The sequence below is a fragment of the Pipistrellus kuhlii genome, unplaced genomic scaffold (genome assembly GCF_014108245.1).
Source record: "Pipistrellus kuhlii isolate mPipKuh1 unplaced genomic scaffold, mPipKuh1.p scaffold_m20_p_4, whole genome shotgun sequence".
In the NCBI taxonomy this organism is placed as follows: Eukaryota; Metazoa; Chordata; class Mammalia; order Chiroptera; family Vespertilionidae; genus Pipistrellus; species Pipistrellus kuhlii.
In genome coordinates, this window is record NW_023425540.1 from 88,638,861 (window position 1) to 88,655,547 (window position 16,687).

At 50.3% G+C, this 16,687-nt stretch overlaps 2 protein-coding genes across 9 annotated transcripts in view; both read left to right on the top strand.

Moving 5' to 3' along the window:
• GLYR1 (glyoxylate reductase 1 homolog) overlaps nucleotides 1–7,506 on the top strand; it is a 47,192-nt gene extending 39,686 nt beyond the window's left edge. For all 8 annotated transcript variants that reach the window (XM_036409040.2, XM_036409039.2, XM_036409035.2 and 5 more), the window contains one exon: nucleotides 5,395–7,506. In XM_036409040.2, the coding sequence (XP_036264933.1) occupies nucleotides 5,395–5,469 (75 nt within the window). In that variant the 3' untranslated portion in view covers nucleotides 5,470–7,506. The remainder of the gene's footprint in view (nucleotides 1–5,394) is intronic.
• A 422-nt stretch (nucleotides 7,507–7,928) lies between these two features.
• ROGDI (rogdi atypical leucine zipper) lies at nucleotides 7,929–14,216 on the top strand. The gene is made up of 11 exons (XM_036409049.2): nucleotides 7,929–8,086; nucleotides 8,163–8,234; nucleotides 8,999–9,081; nucleotides 9,249–9,303; nucleotides 9,983–10,063; nucleotides 11,438–11,533; nucleotides 12,782–12,880; nucleotides 13,234–13,347; nucleotides 13,445–13,494; nucleotides 13,582–13,708; nucleotides 14,023–14,216. Exons 1-11 carry the CDS (start codon nucleotides 8,042–8,044, stop codon nucleotides 14,062–14,064), a joined length of 864 nt encoding a protein of 287 aa, XP_036264942.1. The 5' UTR covers nucleotides 7,929–8,041; the 3' UTR covers nucleotides 14,065–14,216.
• The last annotated feature ends 2,471 nt before the right edge of the window (nucleotides 14,217–16,687 follow it).

A 16,687-nucleotide genomic window follows, 5' to 3' on the forward strand; every position in this document is an offset into this window, starting at 1 on the left:
ATCTTAAAAAACAGCTGGCCCTAGCTGGTTTGGCTCAGTGGATAGAGCATCTGCCTTTGGACTGAAGGGTCCCAGGTTTGATTCTGGTCAAGGCACATGCCCGGTTGCTTGCTCAATCCCCAGTAGGGGGCATGCAGAAGGCAGGCAATCAGTGATTATCTCTCATCATTGATGTTTCTATCTTTCTCCCTCTCCCTTCCTATCTGAAATCAATAAAAATATATTTTTAAAAAAACAGCTGAAAGGTGTTGGGTTCCATTCCCGGTTATTTATTGTGGAAGCTATAGCTTCAAATGTTATAAATGATACACATTTTCATTCAAATTAAATACTTACAGGTCTCGAGTGGCTTATTCTAGAAGAAAAAAAAAAATAGCTTACTGCTCTTTTCAGACATGTCTTTTCATAATTTATAGTCTTCTGTCCCTAAATTCTATATCTTCTGTTCTTCCTTGCCTGAATATCTAAAAGTAATTATTTCACTCTTTTTTGTTTGTTTTGTTAATCCTCACCCGAGGATATTTCTCCATGGATTTTAAGTGCAAGTGGAAAGGAGAGGGAGAGACAGAGACATCAATGTGAAAGAGAGACATCAATTGGTTGCCTCCTCACTCGCCTGACGGGTTGGGGATTGAACCTGCAACCGAGGTACATATCCTTGACCAGAATCAAACCCACGACCCTTCAGTCTGAAGGCTGGCACTCTATACACTGAGCCAAACTGGCTAGGGCTATTTCACTCTTTTAAGTTGCAGTACAATTTCATGTTTTTTCTGTTTATTTCACCTGTAGGTTCTCTCTTGGCAGCAGATTCCACATGTATTTTATCAAATTTTTATTGATAAGCTAACTTTAACTGAAAGGGTTCTGTGTGTGGTTTGTGTTGGCAACACTTCTCCATAAGGTGATTTCTGACTTGCCTTCACACTTCTTTATTAGCTTGGAAATAGACCTATTAGTTAATTTCTCAATAGAGCATAGTACTTTCTGACCATTTGTTTGGATAGTGACTTTAAGCTCCCTACTGATTGAATCTTAAAGTTAAATAGTCCTTTAACATTTAATAATCTTGAAGTCTGTTGTATGGTTAAATTCAAAGCAACCAAACACTTGATTGCTGTTTCTCCCTTCTGGCTTTTGTTTGTTCCTCCTTTCTTGCCTTTATTTTGGGAGAGGGGAAGAGAAAGAGAGAAACATCAATATGATAGAGCACATGTGTCAAACACAAGGCCCGCGGGCCAAATCCGTCCCACCAGGCCTTGCAATGTGGCCCACACCGCGCTGTCATCACTGCACTCCGCTGCGTTTCCATCACAATGACAGTTTATGACTGTTCAGTAAACCATTCGGCCCGCGATTTAGGCTGGATTTTAGATTTTGGCCCCTTCTCTGATTGAGTTCGACACCCCTATGATAGAGACACATCAATTTGTTTGCTTCCCGCATGAACCCTGACTAGGGCTGGGCATCAAACCTGTAGCTCAGGTATATATATATACTCTAACTACAAGCCACACTGGCCAGGCCTGCCTTGCCTTCTTTTGTGTTGTTTGAATATATTTTTAGAATTTCATTTTAAATATCTATTGGCTTTTTAATGAGGCATAATTTTTCCTCTGTCTTTGCTCTAGGACTTGCAGTATGCACTTACATTCACAGACTACTTAGAGTTAATATTTACCAAAAACAGATTGATTTACCTCTCTGTCCCTCACCCTTTAAGACAGGATTTCTCAATGAGGGTACTATTGATATTTTGTTATAGGAACTGTCCTGTGCATTATAGTATGTTAACAGCATCTCTGTCCTCTACTCACTAGATATTAGCAGCACCCCATCCATAGAAAATATATCCAGGCATTACCAAAATCCCACAGGCTGAGAACTCCTGCTTTTAAGTTACAGATGTCCTATGTGTTAAATCTTTCTTTCTTTTAATTGTTTTTTCCCCCTGTATTTATACTTAATTGTTTGTTTGTTTGTTTGTTTGTTTTCATCTTTATTGTTGAGAGTATTACAAATGTCCCCTTTTTTGTTCCCTCCATCTGGTTTCTGCCCCTCCCAGGCCTTCACCACTCCATTGCCTGCGTCCATAGGAAATGCATATATGCATATAAGTTTGTAGGTTAATCTCTTCCTGCATTCCCTACCTTCCTTCCCTCTGAGATTTGTCAGTCTGTTCCATGTTCCCATGCCTCTGTTTCTATTTCATCGGTTTATTTTGTTAATTAGATTCCTTGTTCATTTATTTTGATTTTTAGTTTAAATTGTTAATAGATAATGTATTTATTGTCATTTTATGTTAGCATTTTTTATCCTTTTTTCTTCTTACTATAGAAAACCCTTCAACATTTCATGTAATGCTAGTTTACTGGTGGTGAACTCCTTTTGCTTTTTCTTGTCTGTGAAGATCTTTATCTGACTTTCAATTCTAAATAAGAGCTTTGCTAGGTAGATCAATCTTGTTTGTAGGTCCTTTCTATTCATCACTTTGACTATTTCTTGCCACTGCCTTCTGGCCTGCAAAAGTTCTGTTGAGAAATCAGTTGACAATCATATGGGCACTCCCTTGGATGTAACTAACTGCTTTTCTCTTGCTGCTTTTAAGATTCTCTCTTTGTCTTTAACCTTTGACATTTTTATGATGTGTCTTGGTTTGGGCCTCTTTGGGTTCCTCTTATTTTGGAACTGTGCATCCTAGACTTGTAAGTCTATTTCTTTCACCAGATAGGGGAAGTTTTCTGTCATTATTTCTTCAAATAGGTTTTCAATATCTTGCTCTCTCTCTTTCCTCCTTTTGGCACCTCTATAATGCAAATGTTGTTTACATGCTTGAAGTTGTCCTTACACTATCTTCACATTTTTGGAATTACTTTTGTTTTTGCTCTTCTGATTGGGTGTTTTTTGCCTCCTCATATTCCAAATCGATTTGATTCTTGGAATCCTCTACTCTACTGCTGAATCCCTATAAATTATTATTTATTTTAGTTAGTGTATGCTTAATTTCTGTCTGGTCCTTTTTCATGTCTTTGTTTTCACTACGATCCTTGAAAGTCTCATTAAGTCCCTTGAAGTTCTCAGTAAGATCCTTGAGCATCCTTATAACCATTGTTTTGAACTCTCTATCTAATAGTTTGTTTGCTTCCATTTCATTTAGTTCTTGTTATGGAGATTTCTTCTGTACTTTCATTTGTGACAAACTTCTTTGTGTCCACATTTTGGCTGCTTTCCTGTATTTGTTTCTATATATTAGATAGAGCTTCTGGAATTTGTAGTGGCCTTGTGTAGTAGGTGTCCTATAAGGCCCAGTGGCTCACCTCCCCAGTCACCTGAGCTGGGCACTCTAGGTGCACCCAGTGTAGACTGTGTTCAGTCTTGTTGTAATTGAGCCTTGATTGTTGTTGTTGTCACTGGGAGAAATTGGCCTTCAGGCCAATTGGCTGTGAGGACTAGCTGCTGCTGTGCAGGAGACATTCCTATAGAGCAGGACTTGCTTCAGTAGGGCTTTGGTGCTTATTGAGTCTACTACTTGAGTATGTCACTTGTGGATGTGGAGAGTTATAATATGGTATGGTCTGAAGCTGACCACTGGGTACACTGGCTCCGAGGTCTCCTGAAAGGTGCAAAGTCGGTCACCACCTGGGATAACCTGGGAGAAGCTTCAGAGCAATCTGCAGATGGTAGCTACTTGTGCTGGACTTGGAAGTGCCTAGGCCACACCAGTCTGTGAAGCTAGGCAGGCTACTGCTAGTCCCTTGAAGTTCTCAGTAAGATCTTTGGACCTCTTATTGATAAGGTATAGAGCATACTGATGCCAGCTGATGCTTTTTTGAGAGATTTTATGAAAATCTGAAGCCTGAGCCAAGACAGGACAGTCATATAGAAAAACTGCTACCAACAGCTTGTGTTGGGCTGCAAATTGGATAGGGCAGGGTCTCAGGGAATCAGCACTGTGGAGTGAACACTGTTAGCCTGGCTGATGAAATCTCTCATTGGCTGCCAGTCAGCTCTGTGACAGAGGAGGTCTCAGCATAGGAAGAATGACCCCTGCAAGCACTCCTGTCTGGGAGAAAGCCGCCCCTGAGTACTTGCTCCAATGCCATAAATCCAGTTCCTCCCCATATGTCCGTGGATTCCTCCATGCCACTGCCCAGTGCTGGAGCTCAGAGGAAACAGATCCTATGTGTTTTATCTGCTTTTGTTTTAAACCCGTAAGATAATGTTGAAATGTTTTGTTTTAATTAGTCCTATGTATTTTAAAGAAAGAAAGAGAAAAATAATAATTTTTCTAATTACAATTTCCAGTGCTCTCCATTCTTTTCTGAAGAATTGAATTTCTCTCTGGAGTTATTTTCTTTCAGCTGGGAAAACTTCCTTTAGCATTTATTGTAATGCAGGTCTGCTAGCAGCAAGTGGTTTTCTTTTATCTGAAAAGGTCATTAGCCTTCATTCTGAGCTGACAACTTCACCTGAGCTGTAATGGACAATTATGGTAACTCCAAATGGAGTTTGTTTGTTTTAATATATTTTTATTGGTTTCAGGGAGAAAGAGATAGAAATATCAATGATGGAGAGAATCGTTGATGTTTCTCTCTTTCTCCCTCTCTTTTCCTCTCTGAAACCAATAAAAATATTTTTTAAATGATAAAACGAGTAAAAAAATAATTTTTAAAGAATGTACCTAGCCATTACATGGAAGTTTGTGTCCAACTGCATGTCATACCACTGTTGTTGAACAATGGCTTTTTAATTATTTCATACTTCTTTATATTCATCTTGTATCACCAAGGCAATTGTTAATTGCCACGCACCATACTAGGCTCTGGGGACAGGTTGGTGTACATTTTAATGGAAAGAGGAACAAAATAAGCACATACATATTTAAACAAATGAGAATTTCAGATGGTCAGAAATATAAATAAAATAGAACCGAGTAAGGGGATAGAAGTGACCAGGGTAAAGTGGTGCAGCTGCTGCTTTAGGTGAGGTGGTCAGGGAAGGCCTCTGGGAAGGAGCCAGAGGAAAGGGCAAGAACAGTAGCCCAGAGAATAACATGGGAAGTCCTTGGAGGGTCATCAGCAGAAAGAGACATGGTTATAATTGCTAACAACATTGAGCCCTCCCTTTGTGCCCACACTCTGAACATTATACATCCCTCACTCCATTTAATCCTCTCCGTAACCCTATTACCTCCTCCATGGTATCAGAAAGCAGTGGCTGAGGCACTTTATCCAAGGTCAGGTCAGTCATCAAAGGAGCCGGGGGTCACACCCAGACAGCCTGGACTCCAGAACCTACCTACCTAACCACATCTAGAACCACCTCCAGGAAGCAAATCCATGTCTTTAAGTCAGCTATATGGTCAGAGACTGAGCGCATCTCATTTTTTTCCAGGTGTACAAAAGAGCCAAGGCACTGGACCAGTCTGATAACGACATGTCTGCCGTGTACCGGGCCTACATACACTAAGCCCCCACTCCCTCCCTCTGACCCCCTCTTCCTCACATGGAGTTGGGGTCCTGGGACTTCACTCTGGACCAGTCCACCTGTCTCCATCTCCTTTTATACAGACTTTGAGACTTGCCATCAGCACAGCACTACTCCTCCCCTGAAAGTCCTGGGAAGCGGGGAGGTGTCAGCAGGATTGGCCTGTAGCAAAGCTCTTGAGCTGGGCACTGGCCCCTGAACCAGGTGGCTGTGTGTTCACATACGCATACATACACACACACAGACATACACATACACCCACACTGGCTCTTACTCCAGGATAGAAGCTGCCCGGAAACTGCTGCCTGGCTTTTTCCTCCTTCTTCCAAGCTTGTCTTATCTCATACCCCTTCCAGTCGAGGAACTAGAATCGGCAATGAGAATTGGAAGCCTTCCTGCTTCCTTCAGAGCGAAGAAGCTGTGGTCACATTCACATTCCCAACTGGATCCCTTGCAGAGAGAGGCTCTGGGCCAAGATGAACTAGTACAGACTAAAAGGAGGAGGATCCTGTGGACTCTACCAACCTCAGGTGACCAGCTGATGGGGATTGTCATGTTTAAGTACCAGCGTGCAACCAACTCTCCAGAAATGCCTTTGTGAAATGAAGAGAGATTGGCAAAGTCAAGTGAAGACAAGGCTCTGGCTTTCCAGGAGAGCAGCAGTCAGCCTGCAGGTTGAGTCTCACGGAAGCCTATCTCCTCACTGCTCTTCAGCACCCGTCCTAGAAGTCGCCATCACTACAGAGCCCTGGGCTAGGATCAGACTTCCTTTCTTTGGTGTAGGGGAATCTCACTCCTCAGCAGGCTGTTTTAGTATTTAGATTTGCATTCCAGCCCTTGGGAAGGGGATCCTGAAGGCCACCAGTGAAGAGTGAGGGGGATGGGCTTTATGCCACAGACTTCATATGGTCCTGAAGAGCCAATCTGACCCAGGTGCCCTCATAGTGGTCCCACTTTCTCCAGCCTGCCCCTGTACAAGTCCTCTGCATGCCCAACTCTCTGCATTCTCCTCTCTTTCCCCTTTTCCTCCCATGGAAGTAGAATTTCTTCCTGTCTCTGTCCCTTTAGCCCAGACCCAGCCTGACCAACGATGACCATTTCTTAGGCTCAGCTCTTGAACAGAATTAGTGTTTTCAGCTAGCAACTTGGTGGTCTTTGGTACTTCCAGGGTCCTGAGGTCTGTCGGGAGGGAAAAGGAGAATGGGCTTGACTGAAACTGAACAGACTGACCCTCAGAGGTGGATCCAAGACATCCTTGAGGACCTAGTATATCTCCTTGGATAGGGGACCAGAGGGTGTAAGAATGTGACAAAGAACAAGGAGAAGTCATCTGAAGGTTGTCAATGTCTCCCTCTGCATTGGTTGGATTTTTCAAAGTCACACTTTGCAGAAGGTCAGCATTTATAGTGAATATATAATTATATATATAAAATGAGGTGGCCACACCGGTGTGGGTCCCTTCCCCTCACAACCTCGGCCCTTTCCCACAGAACCCAAGTTATGGGCTCTCGGAAGACAGGAGAGGGCAGGGAAGATGCCTGTGGGTTTTGACACAGTTGATTTCACTGGGATTTTGAATTATTTTCTCTCTGAACACAAAGCCTGTTATAGTCCTAGCTGGACACTGGGGGAGGGAGGGTGGGAGTAGGGAAGATGCTGTAATGAAACTGTTAGTCAATGTTGTCTTAATATTGTTGACAATTCTGTAAAGTTCCTTTTTATGAATATTTGTTTAAGCTATTTCACCTTTGTTTTGAAATCCTTCCCTTTTAAGGAAAAAATGTGACACTTGTGGAAAAGCTTGTAAGAAAGCCCCTCCTCCGCCCCCTCCTTTTTTTCTTTAAATGACAAATCTGGTAATTAAGGTTGTGAATTTTTATTTTTGCCTTTTTTTTTTTTCATGAACATGTTTTTCAGAATAGGATTGTGTGATAATGTTTAAAATGGCAAAAACAAATGATTTTGTGCAATTAACAAAAGGCTACTGCAAGCAGAATAAAACGTTTCTTGGTAACCCAACTGGGACTGATTACCTTGTCTGCGCCTGAACACTACTGCCCAGCCGCGGAGGGAGGTGGGCGGCGGCTAAGCCCTGGGCTTTTTCCTGGACCTGTGAACCGGGGTGGAAGGCCAGGCCCAGCTGGAGCTGGCTACCCCGTCGGCCAATCAACAGAATGTGACAAAGAACATTCCGCCGGCCAATAGAGCGCAAGTGGGTAAGGGCACCCTATCAGGGCCGGGGAGAGGCGGGACGAGCGCGCTCCCGCCGCAGAGCAGCCTGGATGCGGCGCCCGCGGCTTGCGCCGGCGGCGTCTCGGTGGAGCCAGAGCGGGCGGGTTCCTGCCGCTGCCAGCCTAGTGTCATTCCGCTGGGTCGCGAGCCGGGGCGGGGCAGGTGTCCTCTCAGCCAATCGGCGGAGTGGGGCGGTGGTTCGGGGCGGGCTGGTTCCCACTTAGCCAATCGGCGGCGGGGGCTGGGCCGGGGCGCTGAGTACCGACCGAGCGACGAACGCGGACCGCTGGCCGGGACCGTAGCTGCTCAGCGATCTGTGGCGATGGCGACCGCGATGGCACCGACGTCGGTGGAGCGAGCGGTGCTGGTGAGGCCACGGGCAGTTGGGTGGGGCAGGGTAGGGGCGGCGGGCCCGGGCGGCTGACCGCGGCCTGTCCCGCCAGGAGGAGGAATTCCGCTGGCTTCTGCACGACGAAGTGCACGCCGTGCTGAGGCAGCTACAGGACATCCTAAAGGTAACGTCTCGCGGGCGGCCGTGGGCCTTTGCGCGCGTCCACCTTCCGCAGCCTTCCCTACTGCGGCTCCTCCCGGGGCGGCCGCCACTGCCTCCCTAGAGCCTCCTGGGTACGCGTAGCGCAGGGTTCAGGCGGGGCTTTGTCATCGGTGGACTTGGGAGTCTAGTGGGGGCGCCAGCAGATGATCACCCTATTCCACCGGCAGCTGTGTGAGGGCTGTGGGGCTGGGTGAGCCTCGGGGTCGGACTGGTAGGCCTGCTTTGAAGCAGTGACATTTAATCTGACATCAAGGACCCCAAAATTGTGACACTAGCTAAGTACTCGGTCTCTCTGGGCCTCCCTTTCGTCATTTGCAAAAAGGAAGTAACTGTACCTGCCTCAAGGTTGACCTGCAGATAAGCCAATCAACTCACAAATCAGGCATTGCCTGGTATGGTCAGAATTTCGGGTTGCCATGACTACCGGGGTTCCCTGACCCTGTACCTCACACCCGAGCACCTTAACCAAACTGGGAGAGTAGTCCTGTTTTATATCCCCATGTTGGGCACAGGCCCCCAGGGAACATGGAAGGAGCTGATATTGGCTTGGGTGGGACCTGAAACCAGGGCCCTGGGGGAGGAGCCAGAGCAGTGGGAAGGTGCCCTGGGGGGTTGGGTAGGACATTCCGGTGAGGCCAGCCCATCTTGTACCTTCCCTGGCCCTAGAGGAAGTGGGACTTCTGGGCTGGATTGGGTGAACTTTGCCCCACTCCCCTATGCCCCCAGGAAGCCTCTCTTCGCTTCACTCTGCCAGGCTCAGGCATGGAGGGGCCTGCCAAGCAAGAGAACTTCATTCTGGGCAGCTCTGGGTAAGCCCTGGCTTGGTGGAAACCCCTGGGATGGACTCCTTAGGGGGGTGAGAACACCTGGGTTGGAACATCCTGTGACAGAGCCAGAGCCACAAGGGGCCCAGTGAGAAGGCTGGGTGGTGGGAGGAATCGGCTGCAGGTTCTGCTCTGACCCCCGTGTGTTGCAGCACAGACCAGGTGAAGGGCGTGCTGACTCTGCAAGGGGACGCGCTGAGCCAGGCGGTGAGTCCCTTCCCTTTCTATGTTCCTGGAGAAGCCAGTGGGGAAGAGCATGAGGGCCTCTTGCTTAGCTCTGCCACTGACTGGCTGTGTGACGCAAGGCAGAATCCTTGGCCATTCTGGGCCTCAGTTTCTTAGTTTGTAAATGACAACCCCCAGCTTCCTCATGAGATTAGTGAGAGGTTTCACTGAGTGAAGGAGAGGGATGCTTTGCACACGGCCCAGCCCAGAGTCTGGGCCTGGTGAAGCATGGGCATTGGCCCCAGATCAAAGTGGAATCAACATCATCTGAGCTCCATCTGCACCCGGCCCTGTGCCAGGGGCCAAGGGAGAAGGTCCCTGTCCTTCCTGAGTGGGTATTCAGTCCATTAGCCTGTGCAGATGTTCTCCGTCTGCCCACCGTCACATGACTCCTCCCAGCTGAGGCCACCTTCCTCTTTCTTGGCTTCTTTTCCCTTTCATTTATTTGTGGTTCCTCTTGGGCCTGAGTTCCTGTTTCCTGACTTCCTACTCACCTCTCCCCTTGAATGGTCATGGTACTGGGAGTCCTATCTCTCCCTCCCCTGCCTAGGAGAGGCTGGGACCTGAGCCACCACTGTTTCCTCCCTTGGCTCTAAGGCTCAGAATGGCCGAAAGCAGCAGGGCATCCCTCTGCCCAGCTTACCCCACTCTCACCCATCAGGACGTGAACCTGAAGATGCCCCGGAACAACCAGCTGCTGCATTTTGCCTTCCGGGAGGACAAGCAGTGGAAGTTGCAGCAGGTAACCAAGCCCTTCCCCAGCCAGGGCTCAGGCCACGGGGCAGGCAGGGGCAGGCCTGCACAGTGGTGCTAAGGCCTCCAGGGGCAGGACACTGGGGACTTTCTGCCTGGCAAGCCTGATAGGGTGTTTCCTAGCAGGGAAGCTGGGGTGGGAGGAGCCTGGGCTCCAGAGCCTAGCCTTGTGGGAGGTGGAGCACCCGTCTGCCTGTCCCCAGGCCTTAGCCAGAGCCACAGGGATCCCTCTTGAACAAGTCAGTCCCTGCCCAAAGCTTCCGGAGGATTCTCATGGCTCTTAAAAAAAAAAAAATTATCTATTGATTTCCGAGAGGAAGGAAGATGACGAGAGGGAGGGAGGGAGGGAGAGAGAGAGAGAGAGAGAGAGAGAGAGAGAGAGAGAGAGAGACATCACTGATGAGAATCATTGATAGGCTGCAGAGAGAGAGAGAGAGAGAGAGAGAGACATCACTGATGAGAATCATTGATAGGCTGCAGAGAGAGAGAGAGAGAGAGAGAGAGACATCACTGATGAGAATCATTGATAGGCTGCAGAGAGAGAGAGAGAGAGAGAGAGAAACATCACTGATGAGAATCATTGATAGGCTGCCTCCTGCACACCCCCTACTGGGGATCACAACCCCGGCTTGTGCCCCAACTAGAAATTGACCGTGACCTCCTGGTTCATAGGTAGAAGCTCAATCACTGAGCCACCTGAGTAAAGCTCTGTTTTTCCCCTCTATTATCAATGTCCCCCTTTGCCTCCACCTTACCCCCCACCCCCCACTAGGGCTTCACCACATTGTGGTCTGTGTCCATGGACTGTGCACATATAGCCTTTGGTTGCTCTTGGCTCCATGGACAAAGTCCATGCTCCCTATCAACTCCTCTGTGGCTGCGCCTCAGCTTTTGCTCCCCGCCTCACACAACTGGCCACCAGCAGACCCCATCTTTGGGCCTTTGCTCTTGCTTGTCTCTCTACCTGGAGTCCTCTCCACAGGCTTTCTCATCCCAAGAGTGATGAGTGTCAGCTCAAGAATCAGCTCCCTGTGGCCTCCTCAGATCCCCATTTATAGAGGCTCCCCTAACCCCCTCCGTCACCCTGTTTATTTCCTTGTGTGAGCCATGCAGTCTGCTTCTTGTGCCTTTACTCTGTTAGCATCTGTCCTCCTTTAGAAAGTAAGCTCCATGGGGCCAGGGACCAAGCCTGCCTCAGTCTGTGCCATGTGCAAGCACCCAGCCAGGGCTGGAAGCCAACAGCTGTGGGGGTGGAGCCAGGCAAGCAGCACCCACCCAGCCCTCCAAGGATGACAGCCTCTCAAGAGCGGGGGCTCATTGCCTGGAGCCAGCACCCTAACCACTCCATGGGCACTGTCTTCAGATCCAGGATGCCAGGAACCACGTGAGCCAAGCCATTTACCTCCTCAACAACCGGGATGAGAGCTACCAGTTCAGGACAGGAGCAGAGGTCCTTAAGGTGAGTTGCCTGCAGGGACAGGGGAGTCAGGTTTCCCACACCCACCCTGACCCCTGACCAGGTTCCTAGAGAATTCTGCCCCCATGTCCTCAAGTACAGCTGACTGTTAACCCTTCACCTCTCAGTGTACACATGTCCATCCAGCCTTAGTCAAATAGCTCATAACCCAAGCCATAGAATCAGACCTGGGTTCTGATCTAGGGCCTCCACTAGGAGCTATACAACTTCAAGTCACTTGCTTAGCCACTCTGTGCCTCTGTATCTTTCCCTGCAAAAGGGGGATAAGATAGAGTGATCACCAATTGTTAGGATGCAGGTAAAGTGGCCCCCGGTAAGTTAAGTGCTCAGTAAATAGTAGCTGCTAATAGTAGTACCAGCAATAAGAACAAACCCTGACAATGAACAAAGTCAATTCACAAAGCATGGAGGGGAGAACTGAGTCTGGATGCCTGGACCAGTCCTCAGGTGGTTCACCTACCCCCTCTGGACCTCTGATGCTTCATATGAAACTTGGAACTGGGTGGACTAAGGTCCCTCCCAGAACTCTCTGACTGCTCCGGGGAGAGGGGCATAGAAGCTGCAGCCCATGCCTCCTCCCGTTAGTTTTGCCTTTCCTGGAAGCCAGGTCAGCCTAGCTCCTACAGCAACAGCTGGAAACAGTGGAAGCTGGGGCTCTGAGGAGTCCAAGCAAGGGCACTGCTCTGTGGTAAAGGAAAGGGATCAGTTTTCAGATGGTTCCACACTTCACGAGCTATATGACTTTACCTCTTCAGAGCCTCTGTTTCTTCACCTGTGAAATGGGGTTGATGTCTGACTGAAGGCATCAACTCAGCTGTCCCATTGCTTCCTTCAGGAAGCCCTCCCTTGCCCCTTGCACCCTAGCCAGATTTGGGCCCCTTGTGAGCTCCTTCAGTGCCTGTTCCCCCATCCACCAAGCCCTCATGCCCCGGAGACTAACTCCTGTCATCTCCTTCCCCTGTGGACCAGTCCACAGGATCCCATCCACTAGAACCTCCTGGATGAGTGGGGCATAGTACAGACATCCTATCCTCCTCCCCGCACTCCACCCCAAGATCCCAATTACCTGCATTTTTTACAAGCCCCCATTTTAGGGGGGTTTGGGCCCTGAGACCAGGACCACCAGCACAGGAACTGGAGCCACCATAACTTTGTCGCCCCTGATGCTGGGGTGGGAATGGGAGGGATGGATTAGCCCTTGCAGCAGCTGTGACTAACCCCTCCCTCCAGCTGATGGATGCCGTGATGCTGCAACTGACCAGAGCTCGCAACCGGCTGACCACCCCGGCCACCCTCACTCTGCCTGAGATTGCCGCCAGCGGCCTCACGGTCAGTGCCTCGGGCCAAGACAGCGGGTCCCTGGAAAGGGACACAGGGGTGCCAAGGGGTCAGAAGCTCCAAATTGTCATCAGTAGGGGTTCTGTGTCTATGTCTATGCAGTTTTCTGAGACAGGGTGCTCAGCTTCCCTCCTGTGTCCCTCCAGACACATCACCTTATTGAGTCAGTGGTTCCCAACCCAGCAGAGCAGGAAGTTACCCAAGGCCCCTGGCAAGAGGCTAGATGCCCCAGTCCATATGATGAGGACTGAAATTGCCCCGGGTGGTTCTTGGGGGGCTTCTCCCTGCCCTGCCCTTATCTCACTTGCCTGCCTTCCCCTCCACCCCCGCACCCCGGCCTCCAGCGTATGTTCACCCCTGCCCTGCCCTCCGACTTGCTGGTCAACGTCTACATCAACCTCAACAAGCTCTGTCTCACTGTGTACCAGCTGCACACCCTGCAGCCAAATTCCACCAAGGTAAGCAGAACCCTGTCAACCCCTCGCCTCTGCCCCCACTGACCCACGCCCTGCAACCCCAAAGGCCTGAGACTGGGTCTGCTGCTCTTCTGCCCAGAACTTCCGCCCTGCCGGAGGCTCCGTGCTCCACAGCCCTGGAGCCATGTTGTAAGTACCCTGTTGGGTGGGGTGCCCTGGAGGGCCCTCTACACCTCAGGTGCTGGGGGACTCAGGGACCCCACCCTCTGCCCACAGTGAGTGGGGCTCCCAGCGCCTGGAGGTGAGCCATGTGCACAAAGTGGAGTCGGTGATCCCGTGGCTAAATGATGCCCTGGTCTTCTTTACCGTCTCCCTGCAGCTCTGCCAGCAGCTCAAGGATAAGGTAGGGTCTGGGATGTGCCACAGTCTCAAACAGATGAGGCCAGCTAGGCAATAGCCCCTTCATTTTGGGGGTATTCCTGGGGCTCTTGTCTCAGGATCAAAGCACCCCCAAAACTTAAGGGCTTTTGTGCCCGCCGCACGCACCAGGCTGATGGGCCATTGTGCTGCTAGGCAACAGTACGCTCTCCCTGACACATTGCCCTTGGATAACCTTGAAATGTCACCGGAGTCACAGGGTGCAACTGGGGCCAGGCCCCCCAGCACCACCACTCACCATGCCCCCCCCCCCCCCCCCCCGCCTTCCTCCCTTCCTAGATCTCGGTGTTCTCCAGCTACTGGAGCTACAGGCCTTTCTAAGCAGAGCACCCAAGAACCTGTCCCCCTGAGAAGTGGCCCTACCCAGGGTGTCCCTCCCCTACCATACACGCCCTGGAGTGCGGCCCAAGCCAGAGCCAGCACTGCACGGGATTTGCTTCCCTCCCTGCCCATACTGCCGTCACATTTGCACAGATGGGAGTTGAACACTGGAACTTCTGGAATGAAGGGAGGCTGACTTGCTTTCTGTTTCGGATGGGGGCGGGTCAAGGAGCTAGGGTCAGGAGTCGGCCCACATTGCATCCCTGCCCTTTGGACTGAAGGTGGAGCCCAGCCCCAGGCTCTCCTTCCTCCCTGCTGAGCTGCCCCCAGGTGAGGGGCAGCCTCACTCCTCCTCCCGCTGGAAGGTGAGGAGTGGGTGGTGACCCTAAGCTGTGAGTTGGGAGGGAAGGAGGGAAGGAGGACCGGGCAGACCGAAGCCACCTACCATGATCTGGGGTTTCTTGACTGTTTACTTAGCAATCCTACCAGGGCCTCCAAGAAATAAAGATCATCCAACTTTGCCTGGACCCCTCTGTCTATCCGTCTGTTTGTCTGAGTAGGGACCAAGCCTGGGGGTCCCTGATTGTAGGAGCCAAGTGGAGCACCCAGTGACTGAGCCCCTGGCTTCCTCATGCCTCCTTTGAGAGGGTCCTCTGGCTGCTGAGGGGCTGAGTGGAATGGTGACAAGGGGGTCTGCCCAGGGTTTGGGCCCTGAGTTTAAGCCCAGCTTGCCCTCCCATGGATAATTGCTGCATGACTCCCAGCAAGTCACTTAAGGTTTCCTGGTGGCAGTCATGCCGGCACCTAGATGGAGTCTAGATGGAGCAGTGAGTACTTGCATTGCCCACCCCTTGGTGGGAGGTTGGAACACACTTCAGACTCAGGATCTGGACAGACAAGGCCTTGTTACTGTTGCCCAGCATGTGAGAGAGGGGCTGGAGGACTCATGGTTCCAGAGCCATGCTACTCAGTCCCGTGGAGTTCTGTCAGAGAGGAACAGAGGGAGCCCAGTGGGCTTTAGGCCTCAGGTCCCTGCTAACCCCCCATCTTGAGGAGCCCCAGCAGCCTCTCCTCCATCCCAGTGCAATCCCTGGCCTTGCAGGGCCTGTGGGGCTCACCTGATTGGCACTTGTTGTCTGGGATCTGGAGGGGTGGGTGGGGCGGCGGCGGCAGCAGCAGCAGCAGTAGCAACAGCACTTGATGGAAATCAGCAGCAGGAGCAACAGAATGCCTGAGGGTGGGACAGGTGTCCAGACATGCCCTCCACCTAGGGCCTGGCATGAGAGGCTGATGGGCCCCACGCAGAGACCATACCCAGGACAATGAGGAGGAAAATGAAGTAAGTGTCTCCCCACTTGGACAGGAGCAGTTGGTTCTTCAGTTTCTGCAGCATTTCCTCTGCCATGGTCTCCAGATCATTTAGGTTGGTCATCCCAGCTAGAGGGTCCTGAATGCCACCTGCCCCAACCCCCCAGAGGGAAGCGCTTAGGGCTCGGGCTCCTCTGGGGCCAGGCCACATACAGGCCTCCCACCATCCAGCCCCTGCCCCTTTCACTCGGTCCCTCTAGGCCCCAGTTCCTGCACCAACTTCTCTTCCACTCCTCTCCTCGCTGGCCCTTCCCTTGGTCCTGAACCTGACCTAGCCAGCCCCCTCTCTTCCCACTTCCCCCAGCAACTCCACATCGAGACCTGACCTGCCTCCAAGCTCTCCCAGCCAGGCAGGCCCTAACTCCTGGGAGCATGGCTTCCTGCTTCCGGATCCACTCCACCTGAGGCCTTAGCAACCAGCCCCTCTCTCCCCAGGGCCAGCCAGGGGCCTGTGTCCCAGCAGGTGTGCTTCCTGCTTCCCAACAGCAGCTGCTCCTGCTGGTCTCAGGAGGTCACAGGCCCGTCAGTCTCCTCTTTCCAGGGCTTTTTCACTTTTTCTCAGTAGACCATACAAGCAGCCTGGGACTGTAGGCACTCAGCTGCTGCTGACCATGAGTAAAGGAAAGACAAAGAAAAAGGAAGGAGGGAGGGAGGAAGGGAGGACGGTTAGAAAGGAGAAAGGAGCCCTAACGGGTTTGGCTCAGTGGATAGAACGTGGGCCTACAGACTGAAGGGTCTTAGGTTTGATTCTGGTCAGGGGCATGTACCTTGGTTGCGGGCACATCCCCAATAGGAGATGTGCAGGAGGCAGCCAATTGATGTTCTCTCTCATTGATGTTTCTAGCTCTCTATCCCTCTCCCTTCCTCTCTGTAAAAAGTCAAATAAATATATATATATATATATATATATATATATATGTGTGTGTGTGTGTGTGTGTGTGTGTGTGTGTGTGTGTGTGTGTGTATATATATATATATATATATATATATATATATATATATATATATTTTTTTTTTTTTTTTTTTTTTTAAGGAGAAAGGAGCCCTGGCTGGGTGGATCAGTTGGTTGAAGCATCATACCATATACCAAAAGGTTGTGGATTTGCCCTCGCCAGTGCTGCTCAGTGGTTGGAGCATCGGCTCTTAAACCAAAGCATCACGGGTTCACTCCTGGTCAGGATGTGTAGAAGAGGTAGTCGATTGATGTTTCTCTCTCCCTTCCTCTCTTTAAAAAAAAGAAGAAGAAGAAGAAGAA

Coding starts and splice junctions, on each gene's coding strand:
- ROGDI (XM_036409049.2), top strand. CDS start 8,042: ATGGCGACCGCGATGGCACCGACGTCGGTGGAGCGAGCGGTGCTG. Junction 13,348..13,444: donor TGCAGCCAAATTCCACCAAG/GTAAGCAGAACC, acceptor TCTTCTGCCCAG/AACTTCCGCCCTGCCGGAGG. Junction 13,709..14,022: donor GCCAGCAGCTCAAGGATAAG/GTAGGGTCTGGG, acceptor CTCCCTTCCTAG/ATCTCGGTGTTCTCCAGCTA.